Genomic DNA, 20,904 nt, shown 5'->3' with positions numbered 1-20,904 from the left:
GCTTGTCGCCTTTGTTTTAAAATTGCATACTTTTTTATAAAATGGCAACATGACAGCATTTAATTAGTTTCGTTTTGGATAGTTTTCTAGAGTTTGATAGAAATATGAAGGAAAGCTTAATTTAGAAAACTATTCTTGTATTCCTCTAACACACATGTTGCATAAGTTTTTCATTTTGATTAATTTTCCAGTTAACAGTTAGACGGATAGTTACCAAGATGGAAGACGATAATTTAGATAAAGCATTACAAACTGCAATATTAGCATTGCTTGACATTAAACCTAAAGATCCAATTAAATTTCTAGCGTCTCACTTTCAAATGGAATGCGAAACTAATTTAGTCGCGAAAGCTGTTAATTTACTTCAGGATATGACCATATATCATCCTGCTATTGAAGAGCGTTTATTGGAATCGTATGCAATAATTAGCCAATACAGCGATGAAGACGGTGTTACCGGGGACATTTACACGGATTTATTGGTTAAATTAATTGCCGATGTTCCAGCTTTTCAAAAAGAAAACTTTTTGCACTACTTGCAGTGCCAGAGTACGGAATACGTATCGTTTGATGTATTCAGATCTGGTGTTTTGACTTCTATTTTGTTTAATCAATTTATACAAGAAGTTCATTTGCTCTTCACGAAACTTTGTGTCGAAAATCATGATTCAGCTCCCACTTTTCTGTGCAAAAAAGCTTTGCGGAAAATGACTAAATGTTTAACCGAAGCTTTGAAAAAGAGTGCCAGCAACTCAAACTTTACTCTTGGGATATCAGAAATGAGTTCACCCATTCGAAAAGCTTTGCCCAAAAATCTTCCCCCTACTGATTATGTTAAGTTAAATACATTTGTAGCAGAAGCGATAGAAATTTTTATAAGAGAAGTACCAAAAGTTAAATAAATCTATTTTTTTAGGTTACTCTGAATTAAAAAGATTTTACGATTCTCCTTTTTATTGCAATTCCATGCACGAAGTCATTCAGCAATTTGAAAAGATTTTTCCAAAAATTTAGGAAAAAGATTCTATGATTCTACTTTTTATCTGCCTTTCCACCAGTAAAATCATTCACCAATTAGAAAAGCTGTAGCTAAAAAAAATTTCAAACTGATAAAATAAAATGTTAAATACTTCATAGAAAAATTTATTGAAGAAGTGACAAAAATAAATTGTATCATTGTGGTTACTTTTTGAGAAAAAGATTTCAAATGTTTCTCATTTTTATATTATTTCTATTATAAAAATTTATATTAATTTCTAGATTCAAGTCAGAAGCACTATTATTAAATGTAATTATTTTGGTCAATTGTATATGTGGTTATGTTTGTTGTAAATCATCTACTGATTTACTGTAACAAATTTTAGTTATGGTCACAATGTTTACTTAGTAATTTTCGTTCAGCCAAGCTTATGGAAATTCAACAATTCTTTTCTTTTTTTTTTTAAATTTTATTTGTTTATTTTTTGTGAACATCTATTTTGTTCAGGAGTTTAAATTCTTTAGCTATATTTTGCTTGCACCCAGATAACCGAAAAGTACCACTTGTTTTATATTTTAATATCATTTAAGATATATTTATTTATTATTTTTGTTTGCATGTTAAACATTGTTTTTTATTTATTCATTATTGGTAGCAATAACATTGTTGCAATGCAAACATATGCTAAATTTGATAAGAAGAGAAATAGACTGTGATAAGTTTTCGTCACTGAAATATTAGATTTTATTTTATTTCTTTATTCATTAATATATTCTATCAATTCCGTAAATTACTATCTAGAATTACTACTATAAGATTATACATTAGGAAAATTTTTATTGTTTAGATAAATATAGGATGTAGTTTGATAAATATTTCTTTCTATATAAATATTTAAAACAATGTTTTTTTTTAAGTATATTAGTATTTTTTATAAGGCCAGTTCAATCAACACATCTCTATAGGATCTAGTGTTTGTGTTAGAGGCCAAAAAACAAAATTACTTCCATCTAGTGTTATCTTTAAAAAATTTGGCTAAAAATTACATAACTATTCTAAACATTTTGATAATTATTTTGTTTTTAAATTTAATAGATAAAAATTATGTGGAGAACTACCACTAAATTTAGCAAAATGAATTAAAGGACTAAGTTTATAATAAAAGTTAGTCAAAATATAATTTTTTAGCAGCTATTGTAAAAAAGCTTCATTGTACAAGTTAAATGTAACTATAGTGTATATTAGTATTGTGTATCTTTATTAAAAATTTCATTAAATATTGAATTCTTGTTTTATTGATTTCAATGTTTTATGTCAAATCACTTCTTAAGTTCTTTTTAATAAATTTTATGTTTTAGAAATTAACAAACTATAATGCATGATTCAGATTAATATCCTTAACCACAGGATACCTTATTTCAAACTTTTTGAAATTTTGTCACAATGTTGTGAAAAAGGAACTGTATTACAATAATTTTGCTACCTGGCGTGAAATTGCCTATCAACTTGATATTGTCCGTGCGACGAAGGGGGGGGGGCACACGTGGAAGTTCATTGACAAGGGTCATGAAACTTTTTGAGTCTATCTAACCATTTATGTTATTAAAATTTTAATCTATCTTTATTATTTTATGAGTTATTCAACATCAAAATGGGTCCAGGACTTTATAAACACCCTGTAGATTTCCACAGGATTTTTAAAATCCCAATTCCGAATCATGCATTTCAGTTAGTGATAATTTCACAAGCTACTTGATCAGTGGGTATTCTACATTGAATCCACATCCTTTTTTGGGTAGCAATTTAAACGGATTTTTTAGAATCTCAATGTTTTGATACCATATTATTCTGACTGGCAAATTTTGAATTGCACATCTCGCACTCAATTGTTGACGATGAACCCACAATCGCACCAGAATTTATGATTGCATTTTTGTCAGTTATTGTTACCTATTTTTGAAGTTTTATAATGGTACATTGAAATTTCGAATCGGGAATTACTTTTTGATGACTCAATTTATGACCATTTGGTTTTGTCAATCGCCATTTCAACTGTTTAGGATTTCCACCAAATAGTTTTTAAAACATTGATTTTATTTTAATAGAATATTATTACAATCTGCAAATTATAAATCGCACTTTTGAATAATCAATGACCTGCATTAATGGTGACAATTTCATCTCAAATCCGCACTTTTTTCAAAATGTGAAATATTTGCAAACCCTTAAATTAAGTTCGCGCTTCTTGGTGGTAATAATTCTTTTATGCGAGAGAGTTTTTCGGGCTGTAGTGCAATGCCGAATTTCGTTTCCTTCATATCCAATTTTTTTTCGATGTTGTAGCAAAAATCGGATTAAAATAATCAAACGAAAATCCAAAGCTGGTTGAAAATAAAAAAAGCGGAAAAACAGAGGATATTCATCCCTGCATACCTTTTTTCAACTAGTCGCATATCCTAAAAATTCCGAAAAAATCAAAAATGTCTAGTATTCTACCCTCTCTGACTCTTCAAAAAAACTTAACAAACCTTGTTAAGTTTTGGAATTTACAATATTATCTGACAACAAAAAAAGGAAACTCAAGCTGAGATAGACAGATAGAAGAGTGCTTAAAGCACTTTCATCAAATAAGTGAGCAAGTACACAAAATAATGTAGAACTCTTACTTTTTAATCAACTTTTAAAGATTAAAAAAAATTTACAATATATAAAAATATTACAGAAGTAACTAAACTTTTGAATAAATAAAAATACTGCAAACTTAACGTAAATAAAATTTTTAACAAAAAAAAAAAAAAAACAGTGGAGATAGATTATTCATCAGTAGGTATACCCCCTCTACTATACCCCCAATTCTAATCTTTTCAACATTTTCAGGAATTTCTTTTTTCACATCAAGTAGTACAGAATTTTCTCATGCTTCATTTTTCTGTACAATTCCATCCCAGCTACTGCATCAGATCACGGGAGCACCTTTTTAGTCGTCTTGGCACCTAATTTATTTATAGGAAATAAATAATTCCTGTCAATTATAATTCTGAATCTTAATCATTCATTTTTCTGATATTTTCTTTGGCGACATGCCTTTTTTTTAGGAAGAACTTTAGAAATACGCAGCTCAGGCTTTTCAATTCCTTCAATATACTCAACGATATTTTTCAAATTTTTTTCCACACAACATAGATCTTTAAAACATTCTAATGACTGAACTTCACTAGAAATGCTCTTTAGCAGTTTCTCAATAGCCAATTTTTTATTGTCAAGGTACATTCTAGGAGTGTTGCGCCTCTTTTGCAATATTTCCTTTTCTCCATTTTCAGAAATGTATTTTTCTCTCGTATCAATGACTAGTACAGAACTGTATTTTTCTGGCATCATTTTATGTACAGCTCTTTCGTTCTCTCTATCAACATCAAGATTGAAATCCCGAATAACGTTGTAAATGTCTTGACGCGTGATTACTCCTAATCGTGTGGTCGGGGAGAACTCGGATTGTATTCTGTCCATCAGGTCACCGACTGACATCCCCGAACTCAGCATGTCGGCTAACATCAAACGTTCGTCCTTTTGTAAGGAAAGTTTTTCCACCTCACACTCATGGCCTACATGTGTCAACTGATATCGCACCGTTATTTGAGTCGCCTCATAAAAAGTTTCCTTGATTACCCTGATCATTGCTGGACAAGTGACGCCAGCTTTTATTGATCCAGCAAATTTAGAACGTCTCTTACCAGTCAGATTTTTGCTAGGTTTCGTGACACCACTTCGGTGGCATTTGTAATATTGAAGTTCTGAATTTCCATCAATTCTCGAGCAGCTTAAAATGAATGAAGAAACAGTTTGGCGCTCGATTTCTGTTTTCCACTGGTCGAAATCTGATGGACAGTAAAATATTTTATCCTGAAATACAATTTCGATTTCCGGATGTTCTACCTCCATGTGTTTATGCAGATCTAACATTGTACGCTTTTTTATATTACAAAGAGCACATATTTTGGTGTACAAAGTATTGTCTAAGGAGTGGATTCTTTTCTCATGTCGGCGTAAGTTACTGTTGCTAGAAAAAGTCAGATTGCAAAGTTCGCACGAAATTTTATTCTCTACTGGAGCTGTAGAGAGGTCCATAGGTTCAAAATAGTCCATATTGTACTCTGATTGTATAATTTTATCCTTATCTAAAATCTGTTCTGAGTCCTGAGCATTATTTTCTGAAGTCAATACTTTGTAATTAACTGAAATCTGTACGGAATCATTCTCCAAATTGTTTGATGATAGCCCTGAAAAAGGCACTTTTGTTTGCAAATCATCAGGCATAGCTTAAAAGTTAACAATCTAAACTTCTAACACGATAGCAGACTGTATATCAGTTAAATCGGGAAAATAATTAACTCGTATTCTGTTTGAATAGCCAGCTCGTTTTGTTCATTTTGTACTTAGATTATTTATTAAAGAACTAGTTGTTCTACATTGACAGCTTCCGGTTGCTTATGTTGGGAGTAGTACATTATTTAGGTCAGCGTAGGGCTTAAAGTAAGATGATCCCAAGATATCTAGACATAAAGCATGGAAATAAACCTAAAAATATACCGTTTAACTCTTTAGTGATACAATGAAAATAAAGCATAGATATAAAGGCAGATATATCTTCCATATTAGTTTTTGATGGACTTGAAGTGGAGGTTTGATAGCTCTCTCGCTGTCTACCATGGCTTAAAAGTTGATTTTCATAACAGTTTTCATGCATAACAGAAGTAAGTAGCCAGAAACGCTTTTTCATGGGATTGTTTGGATTAAAATCATAATATTTACTAATTTGATTCAATCTATCCCTTTTCTTGGTTTGATGATTTTTTTTTAATATCTAACAAAACTATTAAACCTAAAGTTTCTAGTGCAAACTTCATTTCTACTTTTGAATTGGGTACATTGTATATTATTTTGTATTAGTAAATGTATTAAGTATGTTTTTATATTAGTACATTTTATGTTCAGTTGAACCTTGATTATCTGATACTCACAGGGTAAAAATTTCTTAGAAAATCGAAATTGTGGGCAATTAAGGATACTTTATAGGTTATATTTTAATGGAAAAATATTTCCGTATCGGAACCTGTTCGTGACAACTGTCATCGCTAGGGTGGTGATGGTTTTTTGTTATTGCAAGAAATTCATTTAAAAAGTATATAGTAGTGAGTCATTTGGTTTCAGAGATATTTCCGTATAGTGATCTGTCGTGCCAACTACAATCGCCAAGGTGCCAAATAGATTTTAAACTTGCAGATTTAAAAAAAAAAAAATATGTTGATGTTTGCCTATGAGTTATACCTTTGCGAGTTTGTCCATTTCTGTGACGCTTTTGAGGAGATTTCCATATTGTGATCTGTGTGTGTATATAAAAAAGCGATTTCTGAATAAATCGTTTACAAATAGTTTCTCAAATGCGAAGTTCAAGTATGTTAATAACATTAATTGTGTTGTTAAAAATATCAAAAAATGATAAACCACTTAAAAATATTTTAAAAGTGATCAGAAAATGTGGTGAGCTTATAATCTGCATTAATCCAGCAGTTCATAAAGTGAAAACTGAAATTTGTGAATTGTGACCATGTTTTAAAGACATTGTAATTTGAAAAACCATGTATAAATGAATAAAAAAACATCAAACAAGACTGTAAGCCCCACAATCTCCTTCTAGAATTAGCTCTGCATTGAGTATTTTATATTTTTATTGGTGGAACTTTCATTTTTAAAAATGAAACTTCACTTAGTTTCAAATATTGTTGACATATTTCTTTTATTTAATTAATTCAAATGCATGTTTATCTAAATATGATATAGTGTGTGGGAGTAAAGTATAAAAAGTAATTTTTTTACACTTCTATCACCATTTTTTTTTTAAATTAAATAATGCATTTTTTCCAAGCTCTGCGAAATATAATATAAAATGTTAATTTATGAGCTCAAAATTCTAATTTTATGTAAATTTAATCTATTTAAAAATTTTATCTGTGCTTCTCAGAGTATAAAAACTATTTCCACCAATCTGCTTTAGAAACCAAATTTATTTGCTCTAAAGCACTTTTTTTTTTTCTGCTCCAAAATGATTAATGCTGTTGTTCCACCTCTAATCATCAATAATCTATCTAATCTCACAATCCATCATCTTTGTTTTCTATAATCAAATTAAATTATACTTAATTTTAAACTTTCTTCCAGAAAAAATTAGTTTCTTACTGTATATGAACTTCTTGCTTCCTTTATTTTTTATATAAATCGTTGACTTTTAAATGAATTGAACATATTTTAGCCTAAAATAATTTTCTTTAACCAAATTAAATTATTGAATGTCAAAATTTTTTTATTTTTTTTCGTTTTAAATTAGTTAGCCTTTACATTTTAGAATTTAATTTATTCAGTTTTGATAGAGTTTTTTTTTTTCTTCAAAATTTTATGAAATTAGTTTGAAGGAAAAATTTTTTCATATGCTAATTATGTAGTTTTTCTAAATAGTTTTCAATTGAGAGGCAGAAGGCTGCAGGTTATACACCCCTAGTATAAAATATGGAATTTTTTTTTAAGTAAATTGGGATTATTCCGCCAACCATTATCGCCAAACCCAAAAGATAGCTTCTACGCCATTAACCGCAAATCTTATCATATTTAGGATTATGGGGTTTGGAAAAATGACAAAACAAAAAACACTGCAGAACTACCCAAAAACACTTGGAGATGTATTTAAATGAATTTATGTGGCTGTGACTGCACAAGGATAATGACTTGTTCATTTGCGCTTTAAAAGCTATCAAGGATTTTTGGCTACCAAAATGATTTATAAATAATGTATATAGTTAAATTCAAGAACAATTCAATGTGTAATTACTAAAAAAATTGAAGTTTTACTTTGTTACGATTGTTTTTGTTACACTTTATTATTATGTATCTTTGCTCTTACATTTTTTTAAAAATTTACTTACCTCCCACGGTTAGCCTGACGGCAAGGGGACTCTAACCCATGATCCGTGTACCACTGAGGATATTTCACGTCAGCACTTTGGTCAGTGCAAGCCGCATACAAAATTCATATCGATCAGCGGAGCTGGATTGAATTAATGAGGTGGTGGGATCGAACCCGGTTCACCTCATTGAAAGGCAAACACTCTATCCCTTGAGCCATCCCAGCTCGTTATTATTATTTGATAAATTTAATGATTTTTGAAGGTTTATTTTGAAAATTGCTTTTCATTATGATGGCACTAATTCGCCAGCGTTGGCAGGATAATCCCAAAGTACAAGTCAATAGGATACTCCCAAAGTATCTTTTTTTTATGTATTTTTAGTACATGTTAAAATTATTGTGAACAAGCAACTTGTTTTTATTTTAGTTTAGTAAAAGGCAAAATGGGACTTATTTCCCATTACCTGAGAGTTTTCTTCAGATCCCACACAAAACCCATTAATTCACGAATGGCAAAGAAAGGTGAAACAACTTCAAGCATTGTCTACTTAGTCTCATCTACAACAGCTTTTATTGGTTTAATTTACTTATTTAATAAGAATTTAGACAATAACAGAGATGGTCCCTATACTGATGGAAAAGCCTACACACGTTAGTAACTTTTCTAAATTATTTCTTTATATATTTATTTCTATTTTTCATATACGTTTAAAGTTTTGTTATAATTTTGCATCTGCAGGAACGCTTTTTTCAGCATATCTGTGCATCCGGAAAGTCATGAATTTCGGTATTGAACAAAGTTTATCGTGAGATGCCATGATTTTAACCAATTTTTTTAAAAAATCATGGAAAGTCATGGATTTAGGTCACCAAAAAAATCAATTTTTTAAATTAGAATATGCACCACAACCCCCCAATTTCATGGTGTTCCGAATATCTGAATTTGTAACAAAATCCCCACTCGCAGTCATATTTTATTAAAATATAAAATGTTTTTATCATGTTCTTTACAAAATGTGATGTTCTTTCAAAAAATGAAAGAAAAAACATCATTTCTAGAATGAATTATTTTCTAAACTTCAGTGATTTCAGAATTTTTGTTATTATTTTTTTTATGTTATAAATTTTTTATCAATTTACGAATTTACGAAATTTTCAAACGAACGAATTACGAAATTTATCAATTTACGAAATTTTTTTATTCTGAAATGAGAACAGAAAAATCAGAAGTATTTCTTTCCTTTCCGATAAACAAGAAAAGTATCTTTAGAATATAATTGTGAAGAGAAGAAAAAATTATTTGCTTTTGTATCTTTTTCAGCTATTTTATTGCTTCAACTCTTTCTTTACTCTATTTTTCAAATTTAAAATCTATAAATATAAAGATGCAGAGTGTTAACAGTTTTGGTTATACCTATCATTTCAATGAATGTTATTATAATGCTTTTTTAAATTTATTGTTGTGTTTTTGTCGTAGAAAATGCAACTTTGTTAATTCATGAAAAATTATTGGAATTAGTCATAGAAATTCATGAATTTGAGATTCTAAAATGTAGCAGATACCCTGTAATTTTTTCTTCAGAACATCTGGGGGATGGGTTGTGTCCCCTCTAGAATTTTTTGGGTGTTTGATGTATTGTAGCACAAAAGGGAAATTGTTGAATATTGCAGTTTTGTATAGACATAATTGTCACTCTCATCTGTGAAACAAAATTCCCTGCTCATATTATACACAATATATTAAAAAAATTCACACATTCACTGCGCTCTTGTGAAATATATTAGGATAAAGATGCAAATTTTAGTTGCTGGAAAACTTTGAAGAAATAAGAAAAATCTCAACCAGGATGCATAGCATTTTTAAAAAGTGCTTAAAGGTGCTTATTTTCGATTTTCATTTATTAAAAGCCCTTAAAGGGGCTTTTTTCATTGGGTGTTTTTAAAAAGGGCTTAATTTTACCCTTTTCCGAAATGTGATATTTTTTCTTTACCTTGTCGATTTTCGTCACATGTTATGAAAAAGCCTGCTTTTCACATTGTTCTATTCAATGTTTTCACAATTCGTTCAACCACAATCCATTTCGGCTTACCGTCGGTCCATAGCACGTGAAAGCGCCAATAATTTTACATGTTTGATGAAATATTTGCAAGTCCATCTACTGAGCTGGGTTCTATGAGATTATTGCACTCGCATGTGCAACTCTGCTGCAATTTGCAAGACATTCTCAATTTCAGGCTTCATTTTCCACCCTCTGATATCAAACCGAAAAATCTTTCGATCTTTATGTGGTGACTAACATAATCAAGAAAAGAGTTCTTTATCAGAAACTAGTTATTTTATCATGATTATGTATAGTCTTTGAAAATTATTTTGGCATTTTTATTAATGTATATAGTTAAATTTTTTTTAAAAGAAAATCAATAATTCATAAGGAGTTTCATTTTTCATAAGGAGTTTTAACTGGATCCTCAACAATCTTGAGTACCGTTGAGTTTATCTTTTCACAAAAACTAAACTGTAAAAACTTTTTGCATTTTCAAAGATAATAATATATTAACACCACACTAAAAAAAAAAAGAGCTTAATAAACTTGTAGGTGTATTTATTTCAGGGTTGAGGCTTTGGGCAAGACACTTGGATTTTACTGTTTTAAAATGCCCTAAATTTCCTAAAACTGTCTTGAAGTGTCTAACACCTTGAACATTGGTAAAAAGCAAAAAGTCTATATGTATAACCATTGTACACATAATAATTGCATATATTAATAAATATTTGATACTTTTTATACAATTTGCTTTAACTTATTAAAGGAAAATAATATAATATAATAGGAAAAGATTTATAACTTTTGAAGCTCTACAATTTATTGAACAACAAAAATTAATACCTTTAGGTGAATAAGTACTTTTCTAATACAAATAAATTATGTTTTTGCATAAAATAAATAATGCAATATTCAAAATAATAATAAACTTCTTTTTATAACACAATTCATTTTGTTTCTTGTTCAAAAACGTAAATTTTATTTTCACAATATTTTTTTTTAATTGAATAAAAGGGTTTTGGATAAAGAGATTTTGGACAGGATGTTTTAAACTGTGGATTAATCTAGTCAATCCTAAAACTTGCCAAGTCTGATTTATGTACATTTAAGAGTAGTAAACCATCTTTTTATAAATATTGTTATTGTCTTTTTCTTCATTGTTAATAACCGAAGGAGAAAACTTGAATAATTCTGAGTAACAAATAACTTTAAATATAAATAACTAATCATTGTTTTTATTTGATTCAATCCTATTAAAAAGCCACAATTGTTCCAATAATTCTCTTCTCGTTTTTTGAAATCTTTGTTTAGTCTATCAATAGATAAAATGAATATTGATAAATGGAGAAAAAGGCTGAGAATTAATATTTAAAAATTCACTGAAGTTTTGCTCAGAATTTTGGAAGTTCTGTGTCCTAAGAACCCCTATAGTTTCCAAAGCATAAGGAATCACAAATTTTAAATTTAAAAAAAATCTACAAAATACAAAAGAATTCTTGTACTTGAATAAAGAGCTCCCAATATATTTCATCTTGGTGCCCGTAAAACATATGTCCAGCCTTGTTCTGAGAACAGCTATATCATATGTAAATAAATAATATTTTGAATATAGGATATTTTTTTTAAAAAAAATAGTATTTTGAGTTTAATTAGTTATTTTTCTTTTTCAGCTTATGATACTGCTAGAAAGTTTGGATTAGACAAACCTGCAACCATTATCACTTTCAAAGGATTCTCAATGGAAAAAGAAGTTCTTGATAGAGATGATGAAAAATTCATCCCAACAAAAATTTTATAAATTTTTTATTTGATAGAGTGTTTGTCAAATTATTGAACAGTTTAGGTATAAATAAATTATTTTGGAAAGTTTATTTTTGTTTGAGTGTCATTGAACCTGTGTTTGGTTATTATCTTAGTCTAATTTGAAAGCAGATTCATTTTTTTTTCTTTAAACATCATTCATCTTGGATATAAAATTTATAAAGCTGTATTTTATTTCTGTATTATTCTTATTTGTAATAAAGTTAGAAAATAAAATTTGCCAGCTCATTAAAAATAATTTTATTTATTTATTTTGAAAAAAAAAAGCCTATGAGCATGCATATTGTAATTAAGCTCTCTGTTTCTTTCAGAAGATTTAGAAATACTTCAACTTAGTACTGCACTTAGTTGAAGTATTTCTGAACTTCCTGAACTTTTACTGCAGTTTTTTACATAGAGTTTTTAAAAGGTGCTTATTTTTTATTTATGTTTTTGAAAAGTCCTTAAGGGTGCTTTTTTTAATTTAAGGTTTGTTAAAAGTGCTTCATTTTTTATCTTTTAAAAAGAGATTTTTTTCTTTGCCATGTCGATTGTCATTCTAAATTACAAAAAATGCAGGATTTTCACAATTTTCTCTGCAATATTTATCAGAAACTAGTTACTTTATCATGATTATGTAAAGTTTTTGAAAATGTTTTTGAGTTTTATTGATTTTATGTTTATAAATTAAGAACTTTAAACGATAGAAAAAAGTTATTTTTGTTACTGCACAGATGCTAATTATGATTTTTTTTTTTTTTTGGAAAGTGGTTAAAGATATTTTTTGAGTGCTTAAAAAGTACTTCAAAGGTGCTTATTTTTTGTTGAAAAATCTGGCTACACACCCTGAAATAAATACACAAATCTATTTATGTATATTTTATGTTCAATACCAACTTGCAGTGATGTACACATTTATTAACTTTTTATCACATAAATCAATTTCTCTGATAAAGATAAGAATTGAACCAATTGTGCTTAATTACATAACATGTTTATAAAATTTTAATATAATAATAAAAACTTAAAAATTCTGATTGGGGCATGTATTTTCTAACTTTACATGTTTGGAAAGGCAAGTAAAGCATTAACCGGAAATATTGTAAAACACCAATTAAGGAAATATAAGAACAGTATCAAAGAATTGAAAGTGGAAATCAATGATGCTCGCAACTATTTTGGAGTTTAATCACATAAAATGTAATTCATAAAATTAAGTTTGCTTATTCTTTTTTATTTTCCTAGTCATGCTTATTTTTAATGAAGGAAAACTTGAAAGTGTGGTCTATAAGCAAAACGAGAGTGACAACATTCATGTTTGAAAGCAAATCTTAATTGTAATTTTTAATTCTTACTGCAAAACTTTATTGAAATAACACATCGCTGTATTTATACCGTCATTGTTTACTCTCACTTAGTACGTTTTTTGTCTGATTTCGTATCTTAATTAATAGTTAGCACTAATTAATTAGCATGTTTGAGGTCACCCCAAGGAACCATTAAGATTAGCACTTAGTTCATGAAAATCAGATCATTAGAACAAAAGTTATTCAGGGTGATCTAATTTTTTTTGTTTTACTGTCTGTACATGTATGTTTTCATTAATATGCATTTGAGTTTGTGCATGTAAAAGCTTTCTTCCTTTATTTAATTTCTAGACTTACATATCCAACTGATAATTGTAAAGATTTTATTATCATTCAAGCCCCAGTAATCATTAATGGTTATGATATCATCAAGGCAATTATCAGTACCTAAACAAACAAAAAAAATCTTCCTATCAGTATATATGCTACAACGTCTCAACATACTTTATATACATTGTTTTGATTGATGACATTGTTTGCATCTCGTATGCATTCCTTTTTATCTGTCTGTGAAATATGTCCATGTTAATTTGTGAAATTGGTGAAGAAAGAAAGCAAATATCATTTCCTTTTTTGCTGTCCCAATTTAACACACTGTTGAATTAAATAATTTGATTCCGATCCATGCCACCAGGTGCAGTAGCAAATTGAAATAATTTGCAATCCCAAAAGAGTACAAGTGACCAAAAAGATCCAAGAAATCCTGGGATAGAAGCGAAGTAGTATCCATCATTGCCGATTTGAAAACCTGGAAAAAGAAATTTTTAAAAAAGGGCTTTTAATCATTATGTCGATTTAACTAATTAAAAATAAATTGCGTATCTGTGGAAATTTAATTATTGCTCGATTTTTTTTTTTTTTTTTTAAGAAAAACTAATTGTTTTTTGCGTGTCAAGTTTCTTATTTGTGGAAAAAACTGCCCTGGCCGAAATAGGTTTCTTCCAACTCAAGTGGGGAAAATGAAAACTCTTTTTCAAAAAGAAATATCAAATACTAAGACAATGTATTAATTTTTAAGTTGTCTAATATATCATTTTTGAATCTGCGGAATCTAAAAAAGCAACAAACGAAGGAACAATAAATTTAATGTATTTCTAAAGAAATTAAAATAGCTGTAGTTTTTCAATAGTTGAGTATAGAAAAATCTAATTTTACAATCATGCAGAGATGCTTGTGCTCAGGAAAAAAGCCAGATTTCTGGATTTTTTGCTGAAAGCAATCCATGGTCTAGAAATCATCTATCATGTGTAAAGATTCATGTAACCATTATGTGTAAAAATTCTTATATTTAAAAATTTTAGAACAAGAATTTATACTTGGCATCTCTTTCATTTATAAATATTTTTTCTGGTAGAATAATAAATGTGATTAGAGATAAAAGTCAATTTATACATAATTATTAATTTAAATTATGCTGCATATCATTTATTTAGAATTTCATGTTGTGAAAATATATGTGATTTAAAATTATAAAAACATTAATTTTTTTGAAATGCGTCATTGATGATTTTATTCAAGAAATTTTCAGGAATTTTGAGTTGGGCTCACAATTATTGGAATAGGAATCAGGAATTGAATTCATAAATACAAATAGTATAATAATTACCTATAATAATAGTATAATAATTACCTATACATAAATGCAAATACTATATTAATTACCCAATGCTGTTAGGTGTGAACACTAAAAACGACACTTAAATAATATGATTTATAGATTTTTCAAATTATCTTCGATTTATAGATTTTTCAAATTCTGTATGAAACTAAAGACAGGTCAGTTGTCTTTTTCATGAAGTAGATGTGGAAAATATGGTACTTTATGGTAATATTTTAAATTCATGCTTTCTTCCTCCTTAACTTAACTTGCCTTCCTCCGTCAATGATTTATGAGTGAATCTAATTCAAACTTGCGTTACACAGAGGAAAAAACTACGGAAATATCTCACTGTTAATCCAAAAACAACAGGGCTGTACTTAGTCAGTGTGAGTCAGTGTGAAATCGGGACACCGACACAATTAATAAAACTGAAATAATTCCAGTTATTTATTTATAATCCCCTTCCTAGGATTTTACCTTATTAGATTAAGCCAAATAAGTTTTCTAATAGTGTAACTAGTATATATAAAATAAATACTTAATTTAGTATTAGTTGTTAAGATTTACTTCAATTAATCAATTTTCCTTGATACAATTAATTCTTTTCTTTCGGAAGGTCCTTAAAAAATTCTATTTCCACAGTACCTATAGTAAGTACCTTTTTACTAATATTAGCATGCTTGGTATCAAATAAAACAATACCAATTACCATAATAGAGCCGCGATGTCTCAGGGGATAGAGCTTTATTATGGCCTTCCAAGGAAGTGAGCCGGGTTCGAATCCCAGCGATGTCTGGTCCATACAAATCCTCATCCGGCTTGCACCGACCACAGTGCTTAAGTGAAATATCCACAGTCGTAGACGGATCATGGGTTAGAGTCTCGTGGTCTCCCTCTCCGTGTAACGCAAATGCTGGTTAGTTCCATCAAAAAGTCCTCCACGAAGGCAAATTTCTCCCAATACTAGATCCAGGAGTTCCCTTGTCTTCTGAATTATATTCAAAATTGAGTCGGCTGTTCAACGACGGTTATAAACATAAAACAATTACCATAATACTAGTAATACCCAATACAAAAATTAATTAAGCATCGTATCCTAAATGAACTAAGTGAAAATTGTGAACGATTTTTTGGATCGATCCTCCTTACCCCCTCCCTCCAAATTTCAGGACGAACGATTCTAAAGTTATAAGAGAGCGACACACTCTTAATATAATATAATAATAAATAATGTATAACGACTAAAAATATAATATAATATAGCCGTCGTTGAACAAACGATCCAAATTTTGAGCTTACTGCTACTAATGTTCAACTCCGTAGACTTGTACGTTTGAACTCAATCCAGAAGACTCTTCCTGGATCAAATACTGGAAGAAATTTGCCTTTGTGGAGGACTTTTTGATGGAACTAACCCGCATTTGCGTTACACGGAGGGAAAAAACTCCCACGGTTAGCCTGACAGCAAAGAGACTAATCCTTGACCCGTCTATCACTGAGGATATTTTACGGCATCACTGTGGTCGGTGCCAGCCGAATGCGAAAATCATATCGGCCAGCCATCGCTGGGATTCGAACCTGAATCATTTCATTCGTAGGCGAACGTTCTATTCTTTGAGCCACCACTTCCTTTTATTTCATAACCGTCGTTGAACAGCCCACCCAATTTTGGGTTTACGACTACTAATGTTCAACCGTAGTCTTGTAATTTTGAACACAATCCAGAAGACAAGGAAACTCCTGGATCAGTACCCCCAGAGGTATTGATTTGTTATGGGAACATGGAGAACTTTGAGACTCGACAGACTTAACGTGCATCAGTCACAATTTATTACACGGGAAATCTTCGGCCGGCGGGGATCGAATCCACAGACTCTTGGACATGGGCCCAGTGCCCTACCAACCAGGCTATCCCGGCCTTTCCTTCTTTTATTATAATCAATTTATTTTATTCTATAAAATTACGTAAGTAATTAGAATTCTTTTAAAAATAAATTTTATTATAAGAGAAAATACACTACGCCAAGCCAAATTTATTAAAAATGCTTCATGTATAAAAATTCGTATACTTCTCCATAATAGAATAACCTACTTATCTAAATACATTACAGTTTGATTACACACCAACATTGTTTTTTGAAGTGATATGACCTGCAAAAGAAAATACTATGCATGACATAAAAAATGAATAAACATAGTCGAATTACCTTGCTTATTTCTGATTCCAAGAACTATATCTGTTATTCCCAAGATCATAAGGCTTATAAATAAAATAAAAGCAGCAATTTTGATGAATTGTAAGACTTTGAAGCTGATCTCTTTTTGTATTCTGTAGTAATTGGCATTCAAACGTAAGGAAATGGCACACACGATTTCTATAAAAAAATAATGATAAATAAATTAAAAAAGGACGTAAACAAAAATATTATTTTAAATATTATCCCTTAAAGATAGATTTAAGCACTGTTTAGCTACAAATTAATCAACACGTTTCCATGATAACATAATATGTAATTATTAGAGATCAAAATTCTGTACATATGCACAGCACCAACAATATTGTTGGTCTCTTATTAATGTTTAACAGAATGCTTTCGAAATAATGAGCAAGAACTTCCAATTAAGCATTTTTATCGGCTTCTCTATAACTGTGATTTCGATGGGGTTTTTATAGCATAAAATCCCTATCATATAACAGGGTGCGTAGCGTGTTTTAACAAGTGCTTACTTTTGTTTTTTAAACGCCCTTAAAGGTGCTTTTTTCATTGGGTGTTTTTAAAAAGTGCTTAATTTTCCCTTTTTAAAAATGAGATTTTTCCTTTACCATGTTGATTTTCACTTCGAATTATGCAAAGACACAGTTCACATTGTTCTATTTAACGTTTTCAGGATTAGTTCAACCCCAATCTATTTCGGTGTATAGTCAGTCCGTAGGGTATGAAAACAACATTCGTTTTACATGATTTAAAATTTCATGATTTTTGACAATTGTCAAAAACAATGCCAAAAAGTTTTTTTTTTTTTGGCATGACGGTTAAAACAAGATAAAACGGTTAATTTTCAAAAACTTTCCAACCCTGCCCAATTATGATGTTTTTTTGAGTGCTTAAAAATATTTTTGTGTGCTTGAAAAGTGCTTATTTTTTGTTGAATAATTTGGCTACGCACCCTGTATAAGATTCGAAAAAGTGCATATTATTGATGGTCTATAACGATTCCTAAAAGAGTATTTCAGTGAACGACATTCTGTTGAGTGACGTTCTTTGATGTTACCAAAGAGTGTCGTTCACCAGATCGTACAGTTTTGATGGTATATTTCTGCTGAACCAACAAGAATTCCCATCAAACTATCATGGATTGTTGGTCCATGAGAATCAAACTTCTCTTGATGGTTAACCATCATAGTATTAAAGTAGCATCCTCCATCATGGCATGATGGAAGTTTGCTGGCATATCAAAAACCATGAATATATACATAATGGAAAATATTGGATGATGGTGACCATCAAATGATGATGGACCATCATGAATCACACTGAAACCAACATAAACCATCAAGATGTTTAGGTGGGACCACCAAGAAATTTGATTTTTGATGGTATACAATTCAAAGTTTTTCTTACAATTATTAAATGGAGTAAAGTAAAATAAATAATCATGAATTATTATTTTTCCTTGCAGGGTAATATTTCTTCGGATGAACGAATTTTATATTTGTAGGTAAAAATTTATCGATTTCGCTTAAAAAGTTCTAGATATAGCAAAAAATTTAAAATTAACATTAAGTGTCCAACTTTCGACCCATAAGACAATATTTTCCAGATTGTGGTTACCCTCCGGGTTTTAAAGAATCCGCTGAAAAAGTTTAATCCTAGAAAGTACGTTTCTGTGCCAGTAACTTAAAAGCTGTCTTAATCAATTTTAATTTACGTCCTTAAGATTAAGGTTATTAAAATTTGTGCACTGTGTATACATATAATCTGACAATGAAGCTATTGTTTCCAAAATAAGTTCAACTCCCTTTAATAGGTTTTATTACGAAAGACTTTGACAACATTGAAAGTTTCAGATCCATAAAATAATTACACTGGAGTCATATAATCGCCAAAACTTTTTTTTCTCTTTTTTTTTTTTTGGCAAATGGAAGAATATGTTTACCGAAATGTGTGCTTAGTTTGGGCCCGCATTTAAATTATTGAAGTTGAATTTTTTTGGATTAAAATCTTACATTTTTAATGCATAAATAAAAAAAAGTAGTTGTAGTTCATTCACGTCGCACTAGAGCTGCACAATGAGCTATTGGCGATGGTCTGGGAAACATCCCTGAGGATGATCACAATCTTGATCTTCTGCAGAGAATATGGCACCCCCGCTTCTGTAGCTCGGCGATCTGCACACGAAGTCGTGCACTTTACTGTAGAACAGTTCAACGAGGACCCATACCGCACACCCTCGGTCCCTACGCAGACTAATCCAAGTGGTCATCCCTCCGCACGCTGACCGCAGACAGTGATGCTTGACTTGAGTGATCTGCGGGGAACCGTGTCTTAACGATCAGTCCACTGCGGGACATAATAAGGAAAAGAAATTAGTTTTCAAGCTCAAAAATGTATAATTAAAACGTGTAGTAACAATTTAATTTGATAATTAAAAGTTCATTCCATGTTTACGCTTTGTAAACAAAATTTACGTTTATGCAGCAAAATTTCTTTAATTAATTATTAATTAAATTAATGATTATTAATTAATTAATTAATAAATTATTAAATTAATTAATTAATTAAATTAATGAATTATTAATTAAATTTAATTAGTAATTCAGTGCAATAAAAAAAAATTCTAGGTCCAGGTCTCCTAGGCCTAGAATTAGATCTCCAAATTTTTTAGGTCCTAATTTAGAATTGGTCCAAACTCAGTCATTTTTTAAAGATTTTAAATTTCGAAAATAAAATCGCGGTACACCCTACTATGTAAGTAATAAATCACAGCACAATTATTATCTTTAGCACTTCAAAATCATACTTAACTATCTTAGCTAATATTTTATTTTAAAAATAATCTAGGCAATACAAAAAAAAATTTTTTACCTAATATTAGAAAAGCTACAGCGGCGTTTGTATTTTGTTTCCACATCGTGAAAAAAAAGCCGAAAGCACCCATAAAAAAACAACAAACCTCGCCACTTATTTTACACTTCAAAATTGTATTTCTCTCCAAAGTCATTGTCGCAAACTCTATTCAGCACAAATCTGAAAGGAAAAAATTGTAAGAGGTGGTATTTATTTTTACTCATACATATGCTAATTTATTCATTGGTACAACAAACATTTGCAGCCTTGTATGCTCAATTAAGTCTTATAAACCTTCGTTGACTGATCGCAAGGACACGGTTCCCAGTAAACACCGAAGTCAAGCATCACTGACTGCGGTCAGTAAGCGGGAGGGTGACCACGTTGATCAGTCTGCATCAGGGCTAAAGAGAATAGAAGGGCTGGTTCATTCCTTTGAAGTATCTCTTGCCGCGCCGATCCTCCGACGTCACTCTAGTGACGTCACTTTGGCGCAAAGCTCGCACTTTTACTTCAAGAACGGAGCGTTTGGCCTTACTAGCTCTAACTAATATTGGATCATTTCTTTTTGCGAGATATTCTAAGACATTTGTTATTTTCGATAATGACTTTCTTCAGTTTTTGCAGTGAATTTACAAGAATTTAAAACTATTATTTAAATGCCAGTTTGCGCGATTGCAACTTGCAAAAATTCTGATATAAAAACAAAAGGAAAAAGTATAATTTTTCTCGTGTTCCCTAAAGTAAATGAACAACTATGTAAAGAATGGATTCCGAAATGACACAGTTAATATAAAACCGCATTACGTTTATTCTGTCGTAAAGAACTTTTATAAAAATTCATTATCTAAATAGAAACCGCCTCGCTACTTCATAAAGAAAGGCAGGTGAAAAGAATTAAAAAATAGATAAAGTCAAAGAAAATTAAAATGTAAGTAAAAGGTATAAATAAAATATATAGTATATAGTTGAAATTCTCTTAATTTCATAACATATTTTTTAATGTAGTTATTCTAAATATTTATGATTTTTTTTAAAAATTATATTCTCTTCAATTTAAATATCTATGTATTATATCATCGTAAATTT

At 29.9% G+C, this 20,904-nt stretch overlaps 3 protein-coding genes and 1 long non-coding RNA gene across 9 annotated transcripts in view; 2 read left to right on the top strand and 2 right to left on the bottom strand.

The window, feature by feature from the left end:
* Positions 1-60: 60 nt before the first annotated feature.
* Positions 61-2,263, top strand: LOC122271002 (uncharacterized). Its single transcript, XM_043050627.3, has one exon. It carries the CDS (start codon positions 219-221, stop codon positions 900-902), a length of 684 nt encoding a protein of 227 aa, XP_042906561.1. The 5' UTR covers positions 61-218; the 3' UTR covers positions 903-2,263.
* Positions 2,264-3,628: 1,365 nt separating this feature from the next.
* Positions 3,629-5,474, bottom strand: LOC107442568 (uncharacterized). The gene has a single exon (XM_016056162.4). The coding sequence runs from the start codon at positions 5,291-5,293 to the stop codon at positions 4,028-4,030; it is 1,266 nt and encodes a 421-aa protein (XP_015911648.2). The 5' UTR covers positions 5,294-5,474; the 3' UTR covers positions 3,629-4,027.
* A 136-nt stretch (positions 5,475-5,610) lies between these two features.
* On the top strand, positions 5,611-11,848 carry LOC107442569 (uncharacterized). 2 transcript variants are annotated; one of them, XM_016056164.4, is made up of 3 exons: positions 5,611-5,730; positions 8,362-8,585; positions 11,650-11,848. In XM_016056164.4, the coding sequence occupies exons 2-3, from the start codon at positions 8,378-8,380 to the stop codon at positions 11,775-11,777; spliced, it is 336 nt and encodes a 111-aa protein (XP_015911650.2). In that variant the 5' UTR covers positions 5,611-5,730; positions 8,362-8,377; the 3' UTR covers positions 11,778-11,848. The 2 variants fall into 2 exon arrangements, with proteins under 2 accessions (XP_015911650.2, XP_015911649.2); XM_016056163.3 differs by lacking the exon at positions 5,611-5,730 and adding an exon at positions 5,741-5,900.
* A 1,548-nt stretch (positions 11,849-13,396) lies between these two features.
* LOC107442567 (uncharacterized) overlaps positions 13,397-20,904 on the bottom strand; it is a 72,412-nt gene continuing 64,904 nt past the window's right edge. For 4 of the 5 annotated variants that reach the window (XR_011637094.2, XR_015433256.1, XR_015433257.1 and 1 more), the window contains exons 2-4: positions 19,834-19,995; positions 16,954-17,121; positions 13,397-13,894 (exon numbers count right to left, since the gene is read on the bottom strand). This is a non-coding gene — a long non-coding RNA (uncharacterized LOC107442567). The remainder of the gene's footprint in view (positions 13,895-16,953; positions 17,122-19,833; positions 19,996-20,904) is intronic. The other variant, XR_015433259.1, reaches the window with a different exon arrangement.

Source organism: Parasteatoda tepidariorum, chromosome 4 (assembly GCF_982258835.1).
Source record: "Parasteatoda tepidariorum strain Cologne lab strain chromosome 4, Ptep-v5.0, whole genome shotgun sequence".
Lineage (NCBI taxonomy): Eukaryota > Metazoa > Arthropoda > Arachnida > Araneae > Theridiidae > Parasteatoda > Parasteatoda tepidariorum.
The sequence above is the reverse complement of the archived record's forward strand: the minus strand, read 5'-3'. Positions and strand labels throughout refer to the sequence as shown.

Bases quoted from the DNA above. Each gene is read 5' to 3' on its own strand.
- LOC122271002 (XM_043050627.3), top strand. From the start codon at position 219: ATGGAAGACGATAATTTAGATAAAGCATTACAAACTGCAATATTAGCA.
- LOC107442568 (XM_016056162.4), bottom strand. From the start codon at position 5,293: ATGCCTGATGATTTGCAAACAAAAGTGCCTTTTTCAGGGCTATCATCA.
- LOC107442569 (XM_016056164.4), top strand. From the start codon at position 8,378: ATGGGACTTATTTCCCATTACCTGAGAGTTTTCTTCAGATCCCACACA. The intron at 8,586-11,649 runs GTTAGTAACTTT...TTTCTTTTTCAG, and splicing joins TGATGGAAAAGCCTACACAC to CTTATGATACTGCTAGAAAG.